This window comes from Malus domestica, chromosome 15, assembly GCF_042453785.1.
Source record: "Malus domestica chromosome 15, GDT2T_hap1".
Lineage (NCBI taxonomy): Eukaryota > Viridiplantae > Streptophyta > Magnoliopsida > Rosales > Rosaceae > Malus > Malus domestica.
In genome coordinates this window covers 9,313,459-9,332,862 of record NC_091675.1, presented here as the reverse complement: position 1 = coordinate 9,332,862, position 19,404 = coordinate 9,313,459, and the positions used below count along the sequence as shown (strand labels likewise).

At 36.6% G+C, this 19,404-nt stretch overlaps 2 protein-coding genes, 1 long non-coding RNA gene and 1 other non-coding gene across 4 annotated transcripts; 2 read left to right on the top strand and 2 right to left on the bottom strand.

The window, feature by feature from the left end:
• Positions 1 to 215: 215 nt before the first annotated feature.
• Positions 216 to 2,300, bottom strand: LOC103415513 (vesicle-associated membrane protein 711). The gene is made up of 4 exons (XM_008353840.4): positions 1,830 to 2,300; positions 1,535 to 1,725; positions 1,250 to 1,413; positions 216 to 585 (listed from the first exon to the last, which is right to left on the bottom strand). Exons 1-4 carry the CDS (start codon positions 2,044 to 2,046, stop codon positions 495 to 497), a joined length of 663 nt encoding a protein of 220 aa, XP_008352062.1. The 5' UTR covers positions 2,047 to 2,300; the 3' UTR covers positions 216 to 494.
• A 6,420-nt stretch (positions 2,301 to 8,720) lies between these two features.
• Positions 8,721 to 10,605, bottom strand: LOC103456213 (protein ECERIFERUM 16). Its single transcript, XM_008395879.3, has 2 exons — positions 10,375 to 10,605; positions 8,721 to 10,055 (listed from the first exon to the last, which is right to left on the bottom strand). Exon 2 carries the CDS (start codon positions 10,043 to 10,045, stop codon positions 8,873 to 8,875), a length of 1,173 nt encoding a protein of 390 aa, XP_008394101.3. The 5' UTR covers positions 10,046 to 10,055; positions 10,375 to 10,605; the 3' UTR covers positions 8,721 to 8,872.
• Positions 10,606 to 15,855: 5,250 nt separating this feature from the next.
• LOC139192196 (uncharacterized) lies at positions 15,856 to 17,013 on the top strand. The gene is made up of 2 exons (XR_011576140.1): positions 15,856 to 16,352; positions 16,465 to 17,013. It is a non-coding gene; the product is annotated as an uncharacterized lncRNA (long non-coding RNA).
• Positions 15,891 to 16,043, top strand: MIR396F (microRNA MIR396f). Its single transcript, NR_120950.1, has one exon. It is a non-coding gene; the product is annotated as a microRNA MIR396f (primary transcript).
• Positions 17,014 to 19,404: the final 2,391 nt, after the last annotated feature.

Genomic DNA, 19,404 nt, shown 5'->3' with positions numbered 1-19,404 from the left:
TTGAACCGCATTCATACTCACTCCTACACACACAAACTTGGGCAATAACCAGAGCAGTTAGGGAGTCTTTCTAGTGCCTGCGGGAATCGACATTTTGTAGTGTATATAATGTGCAAAATAGGGAAAACCCATGAGTCTCACAAAGTTATGTTTTGCTGATGAACGCGAACTAAGCTCTTCGGTCTATTAATCAAATTCACAGTACAAGAAACAACTAGATAATATACGACCAGCCATAAATATAATAAACTCATCACGCTATGTTTTCAAGAAACATACAACCTAGAGGCCAAAAGATAAAAAAAGAAAATACAACCTGAACCAGTTCAAAACTCCCACAGGCTACACACACAAATGAGCGATTTGAAATCACATAAACACAAGAATCTGACAACTTACGTCCGTGGAAGTTTAAATAGAAGAATCCCATGCACCCAGCAGAGGAAGAAAACAAAGCAAAAGCACGTTCCAATCTCACTTGTTTGTCATGCTCACTACTTCAAACAGGAGGGTAGTGCGAGGCCATGGCAAACGAAAGCCAGCACAACATAAATTACTACTAGCACAAGGAATATCAATGCAACCCTGCAAGATTCAAAGCACTTGGTAAGTGGGGGTAGACAAATAATGCATGTACATGATTAAAATTACATGAATGAAAAATACTCTTGCCATAAAATTTACGATAAACTGAGGTTTGAATATGTAGTCAAATTGACTTGACAGTCAAGCAATCTAATATGCCAGGGTATCTGATATAAAACATTACCATTACACAAAAGTATAAAACGCTCTTGCCACACAATATAACACAAGCTGTGGTATCTATACATAGCTGAATTGACAGTCTAGTCTAGCAACATAACATTCCATACTGACAGACATAAAAACATCACTGTTGCATAAAACACTCGTGCCAGACAATCTAGCACAAACTGTGGGTTGAATACGTAGTTGAATTGACGGCTATGTAGTTGAATTGACAGTCTAGCAACGTAACATGCCGGACACACTAGCTTTGTAACTTTACCATTACATAAAACACTCTTGCCAGATAATCAAACACAAACTGTGGTTTGAATACGTAGATGAATTGACAGTTTAGTAATGTGACCGTCTGACATGAAAACATAACCCATTGCATAAAGTACATACAACTCTTTAAATCATAAGATGAAAAGAACAGAAAAATTGATAATTTCGACGTTTCTGTAGCTATTGAATTGAGCTTTGAGTTTAGAAAACATACGTGAGCTTAACATTTTTCCACCACACACTGGTTCTGAAACGGCGAGCTTGCTTTCTGAACCGGAAGGTATTGTCTTGCATATTAGCAGTTTTATCAACCAGCAACTCCAAGCGATCCCCTCTATCCAAAACTTTGTCAATGTTCTCAATCATCACATTTCGCACCTACAAATCCGAAAACTCAATAAGAAATCAAACCACAATCGATAAGAAAAAGAATGAACAACTGGATCCACATTCCACGATTAAACTTGGTCAATTGGTGACAAAATTGACATCCTTCTACCTGGCTCATTTCGCCTTTGAGTCGATTGATCCTATCGGCATTAGGATCATTGGAGTAATACTCCATCTGCTGGCTCAAAACCCTAGAAAACTCATCGTTCATGCCGTAAGCCTGAGCCGAATGAACAGCGCGGCCGTAGGTCCTCACGAATCTCTGATGGATGTCCTCCAGAAAAGCGAAGGGCATTCTCCCTGCACCAATAATCGAACACAATAAAAATAAAAAATAAAATTGAAAATTGGGGGAGGGAAAGTGTGCGAAATTATGAATTGGGTCAAACAAAACGACGACGTACGGGCGGCGGTCTCGTCGGCCATACAGAGGACGGTGAGGCCATCGGTGCGCTTGACGTGGAAGATGTAGCGATCTTGAGAGTAGGAGACGTGGGTGTCGCTGTCGCCGGGGATCTTCTCGAGGATTTGTCTGGAGATTGTGCTCGCGTTCGTCGCCGTGCCGCTGAACTCCGCTAGCACAACCGATCCCCGTGCTACCAGCGCGTACAGTATCGCCATCTCCCCGCCACCACAACCACCGCCAAGGTCAGCTCAAATCTTTCTCTCTCTCTCTCTAAGAAATTACGGTAAGCTACCGACGGCGACCGACTCTCTCTTTCTTCTTTCTTCTCAGTAAGATAACCTCAAATCAGCCATTTTTGGTGTTCAAAAATGGAAAATTGAAAGGTTTCACTCTCTCGCTTTCTCTCTCTATCGCTCTGTTAACTCGCTTTTATTTTTTATTTTTTATTTTTTGGCTGAATTTGCTGAAATTGTGGACTATTGAATTCGGAATAATAAAAGGAAAATACAGCCAATGACATGTGGACTATTGATTGATTGAAGTATAAATCAACGGTATAAAGTCATCCGAAAAATATTTGCTAAACATAGTAGTTGTAGTTTCCATTCTTACGTGGATAATAGAGTACCGTTGATTGCAGTGAGTTGTACAATATATAGAAGGTTCTCGCACGACCTCACGATGAGGAAAAAAACTTTTGTAATGTCACTCAGCACAATTGAGTGGGAAAACAAACTCCGCACAAGTTTTTTTTTTTTTTTTTTTTTCACAATGAGATAAAAAATGTGTATTTGCTCAAATTTCACATTATTGATTATCGCTAAGTGAGTGATTTTAATCAACATAATTTTTAAAGTTCATACTCATTTAATGATAATTAATGGAGCGAGCACAAATTCTCATACTATATAAGATTTCGTGTGATAATCATGACTCATGCTAATAACACTTTCCAATGACCAAATCACTTATGAAAACAGTTAACATAAAAATTAAAGTTCTTATTTGTTAGAAAAAGTAGTTTTTATGCATTACCGAGTGATTTTCCACAAAACAAATCGAACTTTTTTATTTAACATTTTGATTTCTTTATACTAAAAACACTTATATCCAAAATGACAATGTTGCTTCCAAATTAGGATTGAGAGCCTCGTATGAATCAATAGTGGTTCAGTTAAGATGGAGATCAGTCTAGTCCAAAATTTAAGTGAATAAATTCTTATTGTTAATTCTTGTGAAGTTCATCCATTTAGTGAAAATTAGCTCATTCGCTCAACAAAAAATTGAGGCACACCACATTAACGACTCTTAAGATAAAGTTTGCCACTTGGTTACACATAATACAAGAAAAAATGAAAATTGTATCCCAAAATTCATGCTTGCCCTATAAGAGATGTTGGTCTTTATTTAGAAAATGATTGTTTCCCACTCTCAACCAATGTACTATTTATCCTTTAAACAACAAAGCAAAACAAATTAATCATATTCATTAAACAACAACAAAAAAAAATATTTATATTGATATATTTTTAGTATAATATCCCAAAATGGGAAAATATGTGAGAAAAGTTAAGTTTGAAGGCGTATGGGCGGCCAGCTCATGGAATGGACGGCCTCAATTCAAGCAGAAAGGCGGGTTTTTGGATGGTCCCATGCTTTTGGTGGTGTGATGTGCCGGCCTTTATATTTCAGATTTGCTTCTCAACTTACCAGTGCATGCCCCATCCAAAAGGTCCTTAGATATATTTATGGAAGATGATTTTTTTTTTTTTTTCTGTTTGAAATTGGGTTTGGTAGCTTTTATGTGTTATCTGTCTTATGATCGACATGTATATAAAAAAGTAAATAAATAGTTGATTAAACCCCCATCGGAGGCACTGGCGGATGCATTATGACCCCAAACTTTAGTGAACATCTATGGACATCTTAGGTGCTGACCCTTCGAACTTTGGTAAATGTCTATGAATGACTTGGGTGTTGCCCCTTTAAAGATTGAAGTTGTCATTCATATATGCTCTTCAACTGCTTGATAAAATGAATTAGAGAGGTGTTGCCCCTTTACATTATAGTCCTAATATTATTTACCTCTGACTTGTTTGTTGGTTGTGATTACAATTGTCGGCAAAAAAAAAAGGAACCAAGTAAAAAACTATCCAAAAATGCAAAGTAAATGAAATGGTGATCTCAGAGAATAACAAAGCATCATCATTCTTGGACAAACATATTATTGGATGCAATGATATCAAACATTGTTAGTGTGTTCAAGATAAGTGTGTTTCTTTGTTAAACATTCATATAGAAGCAACCTTGGAACATGTTAGTTACCCATGCAAATGAGGCATTAACAGGTGTGCAGTATGCTTTTCCAAATGACTTCAGGTCTACCAAGACTCGATAAAATGACGATATGCATACTATTTATGTTTTAAAAATTTTGAACCGTAAATGTAACAACCCAACCCCGAAATATCTATTTTCGGGAGATAATATTGTTGATAGGCCCAAAATAAAATCATAGTAAAATTATTTTCATTAATTACATTCCATGATGTCAATAATGTAAATTTTTACAAGCTATCCATATTTTCTTAAATGTCAAAACAAATCTTTAAATTAACAATTTAATTCAGTATTCTCAATCACAAATCTCCAAAATAATTACCTTCACCTCACATGTGAACCATAACCCTTATTCAAAAACAATTTCATATTCTATTCAATGCCATTTCCATCTTTTAGATTAAAACTCCATCTAACATCAACCTTTCAAATTATTAGGCTCATTCATTTTTATGGCTGCATCTAACGTCTCGTTAGACTGCCTACGTACCCTAAACAGGGATCAAGTCATTCATAGTTCACATCTCAAATCCTATTTCATAATCTTCACAATTTAAAGTGACTAACACTTCATGAATTAAGTCCAAACAATGGATCCACAACAAACGTATTATAAATATGGACTCAGAACATTGTAATTAGCTTAAAAAGAGCAATATCGTCGTCTTAGCCACGCACCGCCAACTCGCCGCCCCGACTCGCCGAAAAATTCAACTATTTTTAAAAATTCTCAAAAATTACAGAAATGAAGATCTCAAAGAGTAGAGCAAACTTTATACCTGTGGCCAAATCCAATTAGGCCTAAAAAGTCTCCAATTTACCTCAAATCCGCTGGAAACCCTAAAACTTGGGTGTTCTCGATTCGACTCCATAGCAGCTCCAACGCCCCCAAACTTGTTTGGGCTTTGTTCCTGGGTTCTAAAGGAGTATATTAGTGGTGATAATTACACCAATTCGTTTCAAGTTTGATAGATTTCGAACAAGAAGGGTCGGGGCACCCATGGGTGTGTTCTTCCAATTTCAAGGCCAAATTTCATTATTTTTGGGGTGTAATAGGGAGAGGTAAGGATGTGGAGGGGTTTCCAAGGGGTTGTTTGACCCAATTTGCTGGAAAAATGGTTGAAATCCCGTCGAAAAACATGTGTGGCGCCAAACCAGGTCGGGTCACCCACGTCCGGGTCCCGATCCCCCGCGTCTCCCTTCCCTCATTTTTTCCTCCCCCCATCCCCCTCTCTATTGGTCACCTCCTCCTTTATCTTCTTTCCTTTCAATCTCAGCCATCCAATAGTTATTTTACATTCATCACAGCCACACACGTGGCACAACATATTGCTCCAGATTTCTAGAGTCTTCTTAATAAAATTGAATTTACCAAAATATCCTTGACTTTAAACGTCAATAACTTCTTCATTATAACTTCGTTTCACGAATGGTTTGCGCCTACGCGTTCGTGAGATCGAGCTCTATTCAATAATATAAATTGTGACCTCGAAAGTTCTACGAATTTTAAATAATTACTTTTCAAACTTCAAACTTCGTAACTAGTTTAATTTAATGTTAAACTCAAATAACTTAATATAAATTCTCAAAGACTAAGATAAAAATTTCAATCATGAAATACTTAAAATTTCCAGAAACAAAATTATAAAATTTCCCAATTTTATTTCCATTGCCATAAATTGATTTATTTTCGATTTCTCCACATATCCATAATTATGAATGTATAATTCATATATTTAAAATTTCAGGGTATTACAGTAAAATTGCTTCCAAATTCCTTAAAAAGTTTAACTTAATGCTCAGGAAAAATATTTTGTGAAAATAAAAAATTTGCATTTTTGTCAAAAAACATAGGTGTTAGGCGGGCTCGATGCAAGCAAACGAGGCGAACTCAGCTCATGCGGAACAAGGCAAACCATGGCACACAAAACAAGGCTGGCTTCGTTCACATAAAACACGACGAGCTTCTGGCATGCAAAATAAGACGAGCTCCCTGCACGAAAAACAAGACGAGCTTCATCGCACAAATCGATTATAATTCGTATTTAAACCTTATAATCAACAATTTAAAACGTAAATTTAAAGATATTTGAACCATTTTTTGGGTAATTTTTCTTTTATCTAAATCTAAACTATATATTAATAAAACCATTTTTGTCAACCAAAAGAGGGTGAAAGACTATTTGATAAAATAAAATTTTGTCATTTTTTGTTTAATCCTCATCTACAGGTGATTTTAATATCTCTAAAATTAAAAAATATACACTAAATATACATTTTAGCATCTCTATTATTTTCCCTTATTTTTTTTACTTTTCAGCTTTAAATATTCTACTAAATATACACTTGTTGCTCAATAAATCGAAAATCCGCTTCAAAATACATTACACAGATTTCCTTAATCCTCAAGGAAAATATTTCGAGAAAATAAAAAACTTGCATTTTTTACAAAAAAAGTGGATTAACACTTACAGTTTTCAATCAGTTTTGCAAATTCGTACATAAATCACCATTCAATCTATTTATTTTCACCTTCGGCTCACTGTGAAGTTTTAAAAATTAAGGTGAAACTTTACATTTGAGATTATTGAGTGTAAAGTCCCATTTGACTATGTTCTGGGCCTCACTAAATATACTTTTGTTGCTCAATAAATCGTAAAACTGCTTCTAAATTCCTTAAAAAGTTTAACTTAATGCTTAGGAAAAATATTTTGCGCAAATTAAAAATTTGCATTTTTGTCAAAAAAACATAGATGTTAGGGGGGCTCAATGCAAGCAAATGAGGCGAACTCACCTTACGCGGAACGAGGTGAACCATGGCACGCAAAACAAGGTTGGCTTCGTTCACATAAAACAGGATGAGATTCTGGCATGCAAAACGAGGTGAGCTCCCTGCATGAAAAACGAGATGAACTTTGTCGCATAAATCGATGTCAGCCTTGTGCACAGAAAACGAGACTGGCTTCGTGCATGTAAAACGATGCGAGCTCCATGAAGGGAAAAAGGTGCGGGCTTCTGGCATGCAAAACAATGTAGACACCTCACGTGCAGAACGAGGTGAACAGGGGCAAACAAGACGAGGCAGGCTCCGCACACGTAAAACGAGGTGAACTCTCTAGTGCTTAGAAAACGAGTTGAGCTCCACACATGGAAAAATATATTTTAAAGAACATGAATACGATAGTTTGTTGTTGTGGTAAAAGAAATAAAAGAAAAATGTACAAATATTATTCAAATTCTTGACGGTGCATGCATAACTTTCTGGCACCCCAAGAATTTGAATCATTTTTGTTAATTTTTCTTTTATTTATCTTACCACCACAAACTATCATATCCATATTCTTCAAAATATATTTTTCCATGCAAAATCTATTGTAATTCGTATTTAAACACTTGTAATCAACGATTTAAAATCTAAATTTAAAGATATTTGAACCCTTTTTTTTGGTAATTTTTCTTTTATCTAAATCTAAACTACATATTAATAAAACCCTTTTTGTCAACCAAAAAGAAGGTGAAAGACTATTTGACAAAATAAAATTGTGTCATTTTTAGTTTAAGCCTCATCCACATGTGATTTTAACATCTCTAATTTTTAGAAAGAAATTTTTTTAAAATATACACTAAATATACATTTTAGCATCTCTATTATTTTCCCTTATTTTTTTACTTTTCAGCCTAAATATTCTACTAAATATACACTTGTCGCTCAATAAATCGTAAATCCGCTTCAAAATACATTATACATATTTCCTTAATGCTCAAGGAAAATATTTTGAGAAAATAAAAAATTTATTTTTTTACAAAAAGGTGGATTAACACTCATGGTTTTCAATCGGTTTTGCAAATTAGTACATAAATCACCGTTCAATCTATTTGTTTTCACCTTCGGATCAGTGTGAAGTTTTGAAATTAAGGTGAGACTTTACGTTTGAGATTATTGAGTGTAGAGTCCCATTTGACCATGTTCTGAGCCTCACTACTATATTTTTTCACTTATTTTTTTTTAGTTTTCGGCTTAAATATTCTATTAAATGTAAATTTGTTGCTCAATAAACCGTAAAATGAGACGGGATACGTAGCACAAAAATATACAAAATACAAAAATGATTCAAATTATTGCAAGTGCCACAAAGTCACGCTGGACTTTCTAGCTGCCACAAAGTGAGCGTGACTTTCCAAGTGGCAATAACTGTTGTTTCTTATATGTCTACGTTTTTCATTCTTAGCTCATTCTTTTCATTTACACAAGAAAAAACTACCCTAGAAGTATTGACTCGGGAAATCATGGGGAGAAGTACGTTTTAATGATACAAGTGAAAGTCTAAACTTCTTTAAGCTACAAGGAGGGGATTCAAACTCGAGCGCAAGAGGAGGCGTACTGACGTGTCAATTGGGCTAAGTTACGTCTGCTATGTTAATGTCGCAGCTAAATAAAGGTTAAACGAATAGTTTTTTCTGAAAAAGGAAAGCATCTTTCTTGTGGTGCAAGCCTGCAAGGGTAGTAACCGTACGGTATGGTAGTAAGAAGAAGGCTCAACCAGCCAGATTTTGAAAGTTCATATGGTATGGTAACCGAACCAATACCTATAAATTGAAAAATTGGAACAAAACAGGAGTTTTGAAACAAAAGGATAATGTAAAACGATTGGAACAACCATGTATAAGGTTACATACTGTGTATTTCTAGGTGAAAAGAAATCAAATTGTATCCAACCAAGAATCAAAATCATCCACTTCTTTAGACTTTGTTCCGGAAATAGACGATGATTGAGAATCATGGACAGCCCTTTGTTCTTGAGGTTGAGACAGACCGCCTTGGTTAATCAGTATCGATGTTTCATTTATCAACTCATCAAGCTCATCATCAATGGTAGCAGATGAATCCGGGACTTTTCTTCGAGGTTGAATCGGCATCAGGGAAGCGTCTACTTGTACAGAAAAAGTAGTACGAGACTCGAAAGCAGTTGAATCATTTATCTTGGTCTCACCAAATGAATCAAGAAGCAGATCCAGTTCCAGTTCCGCCTCTGCAGTTGATGGCTCAAATGATTTTACGCTGATTTGTGTTTCTGACTCTGGTAATTTGTGTTCATACTCCGATTTGCCAAGTTTAGGATCAGTAGGAGAATCAGATATCCTAATCTCAATATCATGGTCAGGAACCTGGACCTCCTCCGAAAAATCACTGCAGGGTGATTCTTCAGGCAATCTTCGGGCTGCTTCCTCACCACATGTTGCTTGCTCCGCATACAGCTCCGGTGGCAATAGATCCGCTTCAATGAAAAGCCTCTGCGGTAAGTCTATCTTTTCCAATTGTTCTGCAAGAGAATGCAAATTCAAGGAGAGAAATGACACCTCATGAGGTGCAGCAGTATTCTTATCCTCCACAACAAAATTATCATCTCCAATCCGTGATAGAACGCTCTCCCCCCTGACCGAAAGCATAGTTTCTATCCCCTTATTCCATTCCCCGAGCAGATCATTCTCCAAACCAGGAAATGTATCTGAATACGCGAATGACTGAGACTGAGACCGCGCCTCATCTATCAGATGACAAAAGTCTGCACCCTTACTCTTCGGAATAACTACATCAGGGGCTCGATTCGAACCATCAGCTGCTGGAACTGGATCTTCTGAACCTAAATCTAACTCTTCCTCGTAACGATCCCAATTTGATGGGAGGGCAGACGCACCCTTAGTAGGGTGAGTTTTCTCTTGAACTTGCTTTCCCAACGGATTCTTGGCGGTTCCAGCCTCATTTCCCTTGCCGCCCCCAACGGCTGCGGATTTTGCTTTCGGATTTGGATGATACTTTTTACTATGGTGCTCGGAGTGTGCCCTCTTTGATTTTGCTAAAGCCTTGGCGTCCATTGCCAGATAACTGATTTACATTTACCAGAGCCAAAAATATGAACTAATGTGAGGTTGTATTGCTATCATCTAACATATCACGTCCGCAATTTCGACGCGAACACTAACGGAATTGGCTAAAAGGACCGATGCTCCACATTAAATCGAATTCAGATAACAAGTGTCGCGGATTTTTAATTTAAGGACCAAAGCTCCAATTCGGTCTTAGTTTAGGACTATTTCTCCAATTCTTGCATGATAAATTCTTAATAAATTAGGAAAGATAATAACAAATTCTTATTTTTAAATGCGTGAAATTGGATGTTATGGAATCTGGAAAGTTTAAATACCTGGAGAGTAGACGAGCCGCAGTCGACAGAGCACGTAAAGGAGCGGTTTGTAGGTTTTGGGCCGCCGGAAGAGGTTGTACTGACACGGAGGGGGAGCCTAAAGTGAGAAGGTCAAGGCGGAGAACCGCGAGATCGTTGGTAGGTTCTACCCACAGAGAGCTTTCGCAGAGAGAGAGAGAGAGAGCGATGAGGAAGACGTAAGAGAAGGGCTTTTTCCTTTCTTTCTGATTTGATGCCACATGGGCTTTTGGGTAACAAGTAGAAAAAGGGTTTGCACATCGCGTGGGCTTCAAAAAACAGAAGGTAGTGGGCTTGTTCAATATTTGGGAAGAGAACAATATAAGATACTCTAGTCGGTCCGATTCAGTTTGGACCGGATCTAAAAGCCATGAACCGGATTTTTTTTTTTGTTGTTAAACGATAGATTTTGTTAGATTATATGTTAGATTGGCCACCGATGAAATTCGAACTCACGATGTCGTGCAAGGGCTCAACACGTTTCCACTACTGTGATAAAAGGTCACTTGCGCATGAGCCGGAATTTGATTTGGTATTTTCCGTTTGATTTTTTTTGTTTTTAAAGACTTGGCTCTTCAATGATTGAGAAGGAACTCCTCTTTAAAAACGTCGTGATTTTTTTTTTCAAAATTTCATGTTTATGATCGAAATCGTTCATATTATAAATCACTATATAAAGATTATCTCTACAAAAAATCAATTAAAATTAAGATTGTATAGTCATCGAACTGTATAAGAACATATGAACGGATTCGGCAAAAGAATTACGAATCATCTATCTATTTGTTATAATTGGTTTGCTAAACGATCTTAGTTTTAATTGCTTTTTTGCAAAGATGATATTCACAAAGTGATTTATAATATGAACGATTCGGTCATAAACACGAAGTTCTGTAAATAGGCACATATGTATAATAGGATTTCAATTTTGGTCACGTATTATATAATGACATATGATGTATGGTCTTGTGTTGTGATGTTGCCTTTGAGCTTGATGCGAAAGGGGTGCGGATATGAACAACTGACCTGAGCAATTGTCAAGGAATCTTTCTTTTCATGTTATATACCTTTCAATATGCATTTCTTCCTCCTCCCTAATAAAGACTTCCGCGGTTCTACTTTATTTTTAACCCAAAACAAACATCACTTGGCCCAGAAGGTACAGAGGTTGGGCAGGCTTACCTCACAAACATTGGATTGGGATAATAAAAATACTAATCCTTGCTAAATTCATGCAAATTACATACAACACCCACCACAATCCCCAAACGCATTTCAACTTTTACCGCATTTGCTGGGATTACTTGCCGCGCTGCAAAAAGTGACGTTAAATTTACCTATTTGTTGGGAATCAAACTCAAAGCAGTAGTCCCCAGCCCCCGACAATTTTTTCCAATCCCATGTGAACCGAACGATCCAAATCGCAGCAAGACCACATTACTGTCAATTATTGGCATAAGAATATCCCGATCCCAAACAAAATACAAGGAAATCAAACGCCAAATTCCAAAAGTCCTTTCCCATATCTTTATCACCCCACAAGCTGGAACCCATTTCATTGATGATGATGATGTATCCCACTCCAGTGGCTTTCAAATACCATAACTTGGAGTAATTTTTCTGCAGCACCCCAAAATAGTTCTTGCTTATACTTGTTTCATAACCCGAAAGCTTTTGTTCGTAGTCTCTTGTTCGAGGATCTGTGTCAGGCCTTGAGATCCATACTAGTGCGATTGTATTGCTTTTTTTTCGTTTAGGGTTCGGTCTTGTTTTCGTTGCCAATTGCTTTTTGGTTGAATGCTCTAATTCTGACATAATATCAGGATGAGCTATTCACGTGTTGGGCTAAGCGGTCACGCTCGTTCCAACGTCAGTCAATGTACATTGTTCGTATTGGGTTTTTTACACTAACACATAAGCACGTTGAAATTGCCAGAATGGAGCTTATGGAGTTAGAGTACTTTGTTGAGCTTCAAACCTTTAAAATAGACCTTTTCCGGGGAAGATTTTGCAGAGGTCATATGATTTGTTACCAGAAAAGCATTGTACATGTAACATGCATCACTGATTCATGTAATGTCATTGCCATGAAAAATTGTCGTGTTAAAAGTGATTGCGGTGAAAATAGGCACAAGAAATCAGTTATCGGCCTTGGCATTTTCATTTCATGCAAATCAATCATCTCAGAGACGATACTAGTGGATTAACGAAGAAACAAATTATTTGACTTCTCAGCCCTCCACCCCCCACAAACATACAAAATATCTCCGCTGTATATTATCATCCATTTTCACTTCTCTTCCACTCATCCATTTTCACTCTCTTCCACTCAATCAGTTTCTCAAACAGCAACCTTGCAATCTGCCTTTAAATAGAGTGCAATCCCTCCCCTTCAATGAGGCACCCCAAGTTCCCATAACCCTAAAAAAACCACTCCAACCATGCCTTCTACCAAGCAGCTCTCAGCAACCCTCCTCATCTTCTCAATCCTTTTCTACTCATCCACATTCTCCATTGCTTGCGGCACATGCAAGCCTGCTCTAGCGCCCGCGCCTATGGCTGAAACCTGTCCTAAAGACACACTGAAGCTAGGGGCTTGTGTGGACCTTCTAGGACTTGTCAACCTCCAAATCGGAAGCCCGCCTACAAGTGGTTGCTGTGCGTTGCTTGAAGGGTTGTCCGATTTGGAGGCTGCTATTTGCCTCTGCACTGTGATCAAGGCCAATGCGCTAGGGCTCAACATGGAAGTGCCAGTAGCTTTGAGCTTGCTTGTTAGTGCCTGCCAGAAAACAGTCCCTCCTGGCTTCAAATGTGAATGAGATTTGGGAGCTAATCACAAGCTCTTTGATGTGTGGAGTACAATATTGTTCATGTGTGATGATAATGTTGCTAGTGTTGGTTTTTTATACTCTTTCTTTTGCCATGGTTGTTCCTATTTGCAGGCAAGCATGTTTGCCTGTATGAATAATTATGAAAAGTTGTTGTTGATGTAATTTGGTGCTATGAATTAATGTATTTAGCTCATGATTTAAATCTCATGGCATGTTATTTTATAAACTAATTAGTTTATATTTTTTACGGTTTAGATTAATTAGTTCAGTAGCTGAGCATTACTTACATTGGGAAGCTACTTTTATTGTTGATTTTAGAGCATTACTTACATCGGGAAGCTACTTTTATTGTCAATGTCTTAGTTTCTAACTTTTTATGGGCATCCATTTTCCAAATTTAGTTGGGAGCTAAGATTTCAAGTTAGGAGTGGCCTCTCACAACTGTACAGAATACACTGCAACGCTGCCAATAATGGCAGCTCTACAACACGATCGCGAATCCCGCTCACAAGCTTGCGAATCCATCTCTCAGCCATCGTCTCATCCATCATCTGAAATCCAACTATTGATCCTTCTTCTTCTCTCTGCTTGTCTCTCTCACAGTCGTGCTCTCTCTCTCTCTCTCTCTCCCTCCCTCTCTCCCTCCCCCCATCTCTATGGTTCTTTCCCTCTGTCAATTGTTCTTGCAAATTTAAATTTAATTCATTGCATCAATTTTGTGATTTAATGGCCTTTGATTGCACGTTTTAGTTTTTAATTGGAGGCTTGTTCTGGACATTGGGGTAGACATCTATCTATTTTAGCCACTACTTTGATACTCTAGATTTTTGGTCTTATTTTGATGTTTCTTTGCTAGGTGACGATGGTGGTGATTTTTCAGTTCCACTCCATTTCATTGGTACGTTTCGATCAGTTGGGAGCCGTGTTAATTGACAAGGAAAACAACCTAATAGAAAGGCTAACGAGAATGAAAATTGCACATGGATTGAAGCAAAATTCAAGCTTGTCAACGACCACTAGCACCATGTGAAAAAAAATTAAACTCCGGGAGAATCAGCTCTCTCGCCTACTCTCTCTCTCTCCCTCTAGTTGGTGCCTGATACCCTGAAAAAAAATTTGGAAATCAGAAGGATAACTCTAGTTTTTTCTCGTGAAAAAAAAAATGTCAGGATAAGGCCCGAACCATTCTAATCCCTTCATGATTCTGCCCCTGTTTGCCCTATAGGCTTCTCTTTATAGTTACTGTTTTCTTATAAGAAAAAAATAACTATTATAAATTACGGGTCGAATTAGAATGCAAAGAGAAGAACACAATATGTGAGGTACTGAAAATTTGATTAGAAAGAAAGCTCAACACAATATCTTTCCCAGATCTCAACAAAATAATTGGCGTGAAAAAAAAAATGTCAGGATAAGGCCCGAACCATTATGGTCCCTTCATGACTCTGCCCTTGTTTGCCCCATAGGCTTCTCTTTATAGTTACTGTTTTCTTATAAATAAAAAATTATTATAAATTACGGGTCGAATTAGAATGCAAAGAGAAGAACACAATATGTGAGGTACTGAAAATTTGATTAGAAAGAAATCTCAACACAATATCTTTCCCAGATCTCAACAAAATAATTGGACATCAAGATTGATTCCAATACTATTTGTAACCAATATAAAAAAAAAAAAATCTAATTTGGCTACAAATGACTCAACACATATATCTTTCCTCAGAAGCTTTTCTTCTCGGATTTCTTTTTTGTAAAATTTTCTTTTCAGGATTTTAAATTACTCCCTTGAGCCTGTTAAAAAAGAAAAACATTCACAATGTTAATCACACTCCACAGCCACAAATCATATATATGATTAATCATGTTTAAAATGATTATTCTTTATGATAATTATTCCTTTTTAGTACATAAATGCATGAATAACATGTTTATATTATCTAGCATAATTTTGTCGATGATGATTTTTGGCACTCCTAAATCACATTCAAATAGCCTCATGGTATCTCATGTATACTGGGTGAAATTGCCACAATCGGCCCCGGTTGTAGTTCTTGTTTACCTTAATTTGTTTTAAACTTTCAGGTTTTAGACAAACCAGTAATATGCTACATGACGAGATCCATGGGAAGCATTCTCGAAAGAACTCTTAAGATGTATCGTGATTCATGTGGAATGCATGATCAAACCATGCACCTATCCATATCTTCATGAATTTATGAACTAATCGGTGTGAATAATGAGTTTGTTACCAAATTGATCAACCAAAAGCGAAATCCACCTTTTGTGGAAATTTTGCATGAAATGAGGAAAAAATGGATATTGCATTGCTAAAGTTTTAGGTATGCCACTTTCGTGCATCCTTTTCTAGCTGATGGCACATAGAAATAGAGTTATGGAGAGAGATCTGGTATTGAAAACTCAGCCTGCAAAACTGATCTCAAAAACTTCATCCAAAAGCGCTTTCACCCTAACCCCTGCTTTTGATTTAAGCAATGGGTAAAATGGCAATGCCAAGTGGTGGGTCCAAATTGTGTGCTGGTGCTGATGTGCTGAAATTTGATTGGTTGATCATCAGAAGATGCTGACCATCTTGTTCTATAAATAACCTCCCAATTCATCAAATCTCCTACAAGCCTCATCAGTTTCTTTCCCCTTTTAAAATAATCAGTGCACATACAGATGATCCTCCCTGTAATTTTCCACGGCTTTCTTGAACTGTGCAGTTTCCAGAAGAATTAAACTGGCAGAAATTTTTCATGCAGATACAAAAACAGTTCAAGAAAGCTGTGAAAAACCACCGGCAGGATCTGAGTTGTTCATAAAAAGATTCTGATTGTCTCCTTCAAGCTTCTATGCCCTCCCATGGCTACTGGTTTTCTTCTGCAGTACTTTTGCAGGAATATCCTCATTCCAGCTCTATATAACACATACGCTTTTGTGTTTATGATGTGTTTTAGCCTTTTTCTCTCTTTATGTATCTTTATAGGGTTGTGATTTCCGCACTCACTTTTTCTCCTATTGTACTCTTTCATGTTTTTATTATAGGGTTTGGATTGAATAAGTCCACGGAGAATCAAGGAAAAGAATGAAGGTGTACCGAAGGAGAAAACGCGAGTGTGAAATTGCAAGGTTGTCAAAAGTTCTCTACAAAGTTTATGTCTTTTTCTTCTTCTTAGGGTTGGTAATAAATTTCATGAAGATTCATGACTAAAAGCTTGCAATTCTTGTATTTTTTCTACAGATTAAACCCGCAAATTCTTGACAAGAAAGACTTGCACATGAATCGTAGGCTGATCGACAACACAATTAAAGGTCAACAGTCTTGAATTCGATGGCCGTACACTCATATTAATCAGTGTATTATAGTACCAAAATAGGCGGTTGAGTCATTTACAAAGTGTATTTCCCTAGCTTGATTCCTCTTGAAGAAACAAGGCACCTATGTCTATGTGATTGCAATATTCATCAAGGCAGACTATAGGCACTGAATGATCAGCTTCAAGCTTGTCATGTTCTCCTATAGGGGCTATGGGAAAAATATAAGTCCTTTTCCATATAAGAAGGTCAATATTATTAATAGGCCGGTTTAGGGCAGATACTAGGCCTGGTTTTAGGCTGTTAGGTCTGTAGCTCTACCCAGGCATCCACTTTTTGTCATGTTTGAATTTCTTTTCTGAACGCAGGTTCATGCTCTTTACGGATTCTTGTCTGTGATGCATCATTGTAAAACATTGAAAGTTAAAGTATAAATGAATGAGAATAATAACACCTTCCTTTTTTGTCTAGATAATTTACTTTTGCGAATAACACTTTTGATTTAAACTATAAATCCTGACATTCAAGAGTGAAGTTTGCTAGTCGTAACTTGATTTTATATAAATTATGTCTAAAGAGAAGTGTTATCCATTTGGGTCTAAAACCAAGTTACGACTCAAAAACTTCCCACTCGGGCATTAGGGTTTAGAATTTAGAGTTTAGGGTAAAACAATAAAGGCTACGGAACCATGATTCCTGGATGTCAATCCCAAGCACACTTCTCTCACGGTGCAAGGAATGCGTGTGAGTTAGGTTTTGCATAGACAGCCGAACACACTGCATAAGGGTGTGAAGTCCTTTTGCTGAAGCTCAGGAGACATGGGGTCTTTTCTTGCCTCCTCTTCTTTTTAGAGATTAGTAATGAGTCTATCATGACTCAAGCCACCTCATATTTACTTTTGATTTATACGAGTACGAAGAATTGTGCAAGATCAGTCTGTTTAGTGATATTTGATCTCTACTTAGTTGAAAATTGTATCATTTTTGACAATTACTTTTTATTAGAATGAGTATGAAATTTTTTGCTTGACTAGTCTGTTAGTAACACTAAATTAATCTCCGCTTAGTTGAAAATTTTCTCATATTCGACAATTACTTTGGAATAACATGTGTATGAAATTTTTTCGATGACTGGTCTACCTAGTGACATTAGATCTCTACCTTGTTAAAGAATATTGTCACAGATTCGACTCACATGATGGTAAACGATGTGAAAAATTCAAAATTTCCATCAAAACCATTCAATTCATTATTGATCTACCCAAAATAGCCAAACCTCTGAGATTTTTTTTGGATCTTGTGTAAAAATCTTATTTTGGGAAAGAAAGGTGAGCCACATGATAAAGACTTAAAGAGTGAAAGGGCGGTCTCTTTTTGCCATCTATAGTTGACAAGAAAGGGTAAGCATGCACAATATTTTGGGATTTTTTATTTGTCACTTTGACAACGTTATTTTCACTTGTATTGTTGTACTTTAAAATTTGTTCTTTCATAAAAAATAGAAATTTTGATTAGGGCATTAATACTAATTATCTCACAATTATTTGCATAATAAAATGTTCTAAACAAAACAACTCTTACCTTACAAGAGATTGGTTCAACTAATGGTTAACAAGAGAGACTTGGCATGCTTAAGGGAACCCACTTAATTATTTAGGAAACTTTAAGAGATTTGGAAATGCAACAAACAAGAGATTAATTAATAGCTCACAAAAACTTTATGAGATTTGGTGATGCAAAAATCATATTAAGTGGTTTGCTTTTTCGTCGTTTAGTGCCTCATACTGGATTGGATAATTACTATACTTCGTGTATATTAAAAGAATAAATGAAGAAATTTTGTTCAACTTGAAGGTAAAAGACGGATAGCACATTAAGAAAACGTATCCTTTCTAATCTCCACAAAATGGTATGGTAATAAGAGCTAAGTTTCCTTCATGTCTAATCCCTTCTCATCTCCTAGAAAAAAAATCATTCATCTCTATCACATATACTTTGAGGACGTGCTTACTTATTGTATAAGTAATGAGAATGTCATCCCTGATTGTTCAAGTATGAGATAAACGAGCCTCTTAGTGAACATAATATTCAAGTTTGAGAATGATATCGATACATGAACAATTAGGTATGATTCTCATTCACGGCTTCTCCTATTTTACATAAGTAATGTCTTCCATGTTAAGTCAATTTCTTTTAATCTGTTGCTAATGAAAACCATGGACTTCTAATTTGTTGTTTAATAGAGCCATTTTCTTCACCAAACTATACCGCAAGAATGGACAAGCCTATGGCAACTATTTAAGCCCATTTCAATATAAAACTAGCCAAACCACAAAAACCAAAAACCTGTATATTGGATTTTGTTGGTTCGAAACACTATCAACTCCGGTCGGTTGGGTTGATGAGTTGAACTCCAACCCAAAGGTCCAAACTAGTTTTAATCTTAAACGATTCACAAAAGAGCAATTTGCAAATATGTACGCTTATAAGAAGATAATTGCTACATAAGAAACCGTAGTTTCGTGATCTAAAACAAGTCACCCCTAATATCAACTACTTAGGGGTGAAAATACGGGTCTTTGGGCCCGTGGATCCAGAACTTATTAATCGGCTTTATGTAAAAGCATCCAGTTTTTATTTTTGATTTTTAAAATGGTCCAAGTTGGACCCGGCTTGTTAAAAACAAGTCCATATTTTTTATGCGTGGGCAACCCGACCAGATCGTTAAGGGTTGTCATGACACTTGTTATTTTATTAGTAGTCCACAATGAAACCCATGATCCATAATTCCATATCTATCAAACGCTAAGAAATAAAACAACGATCAAACTTCTTCAAACAAAGAGTCATAAGAGTCCCTTAAGAA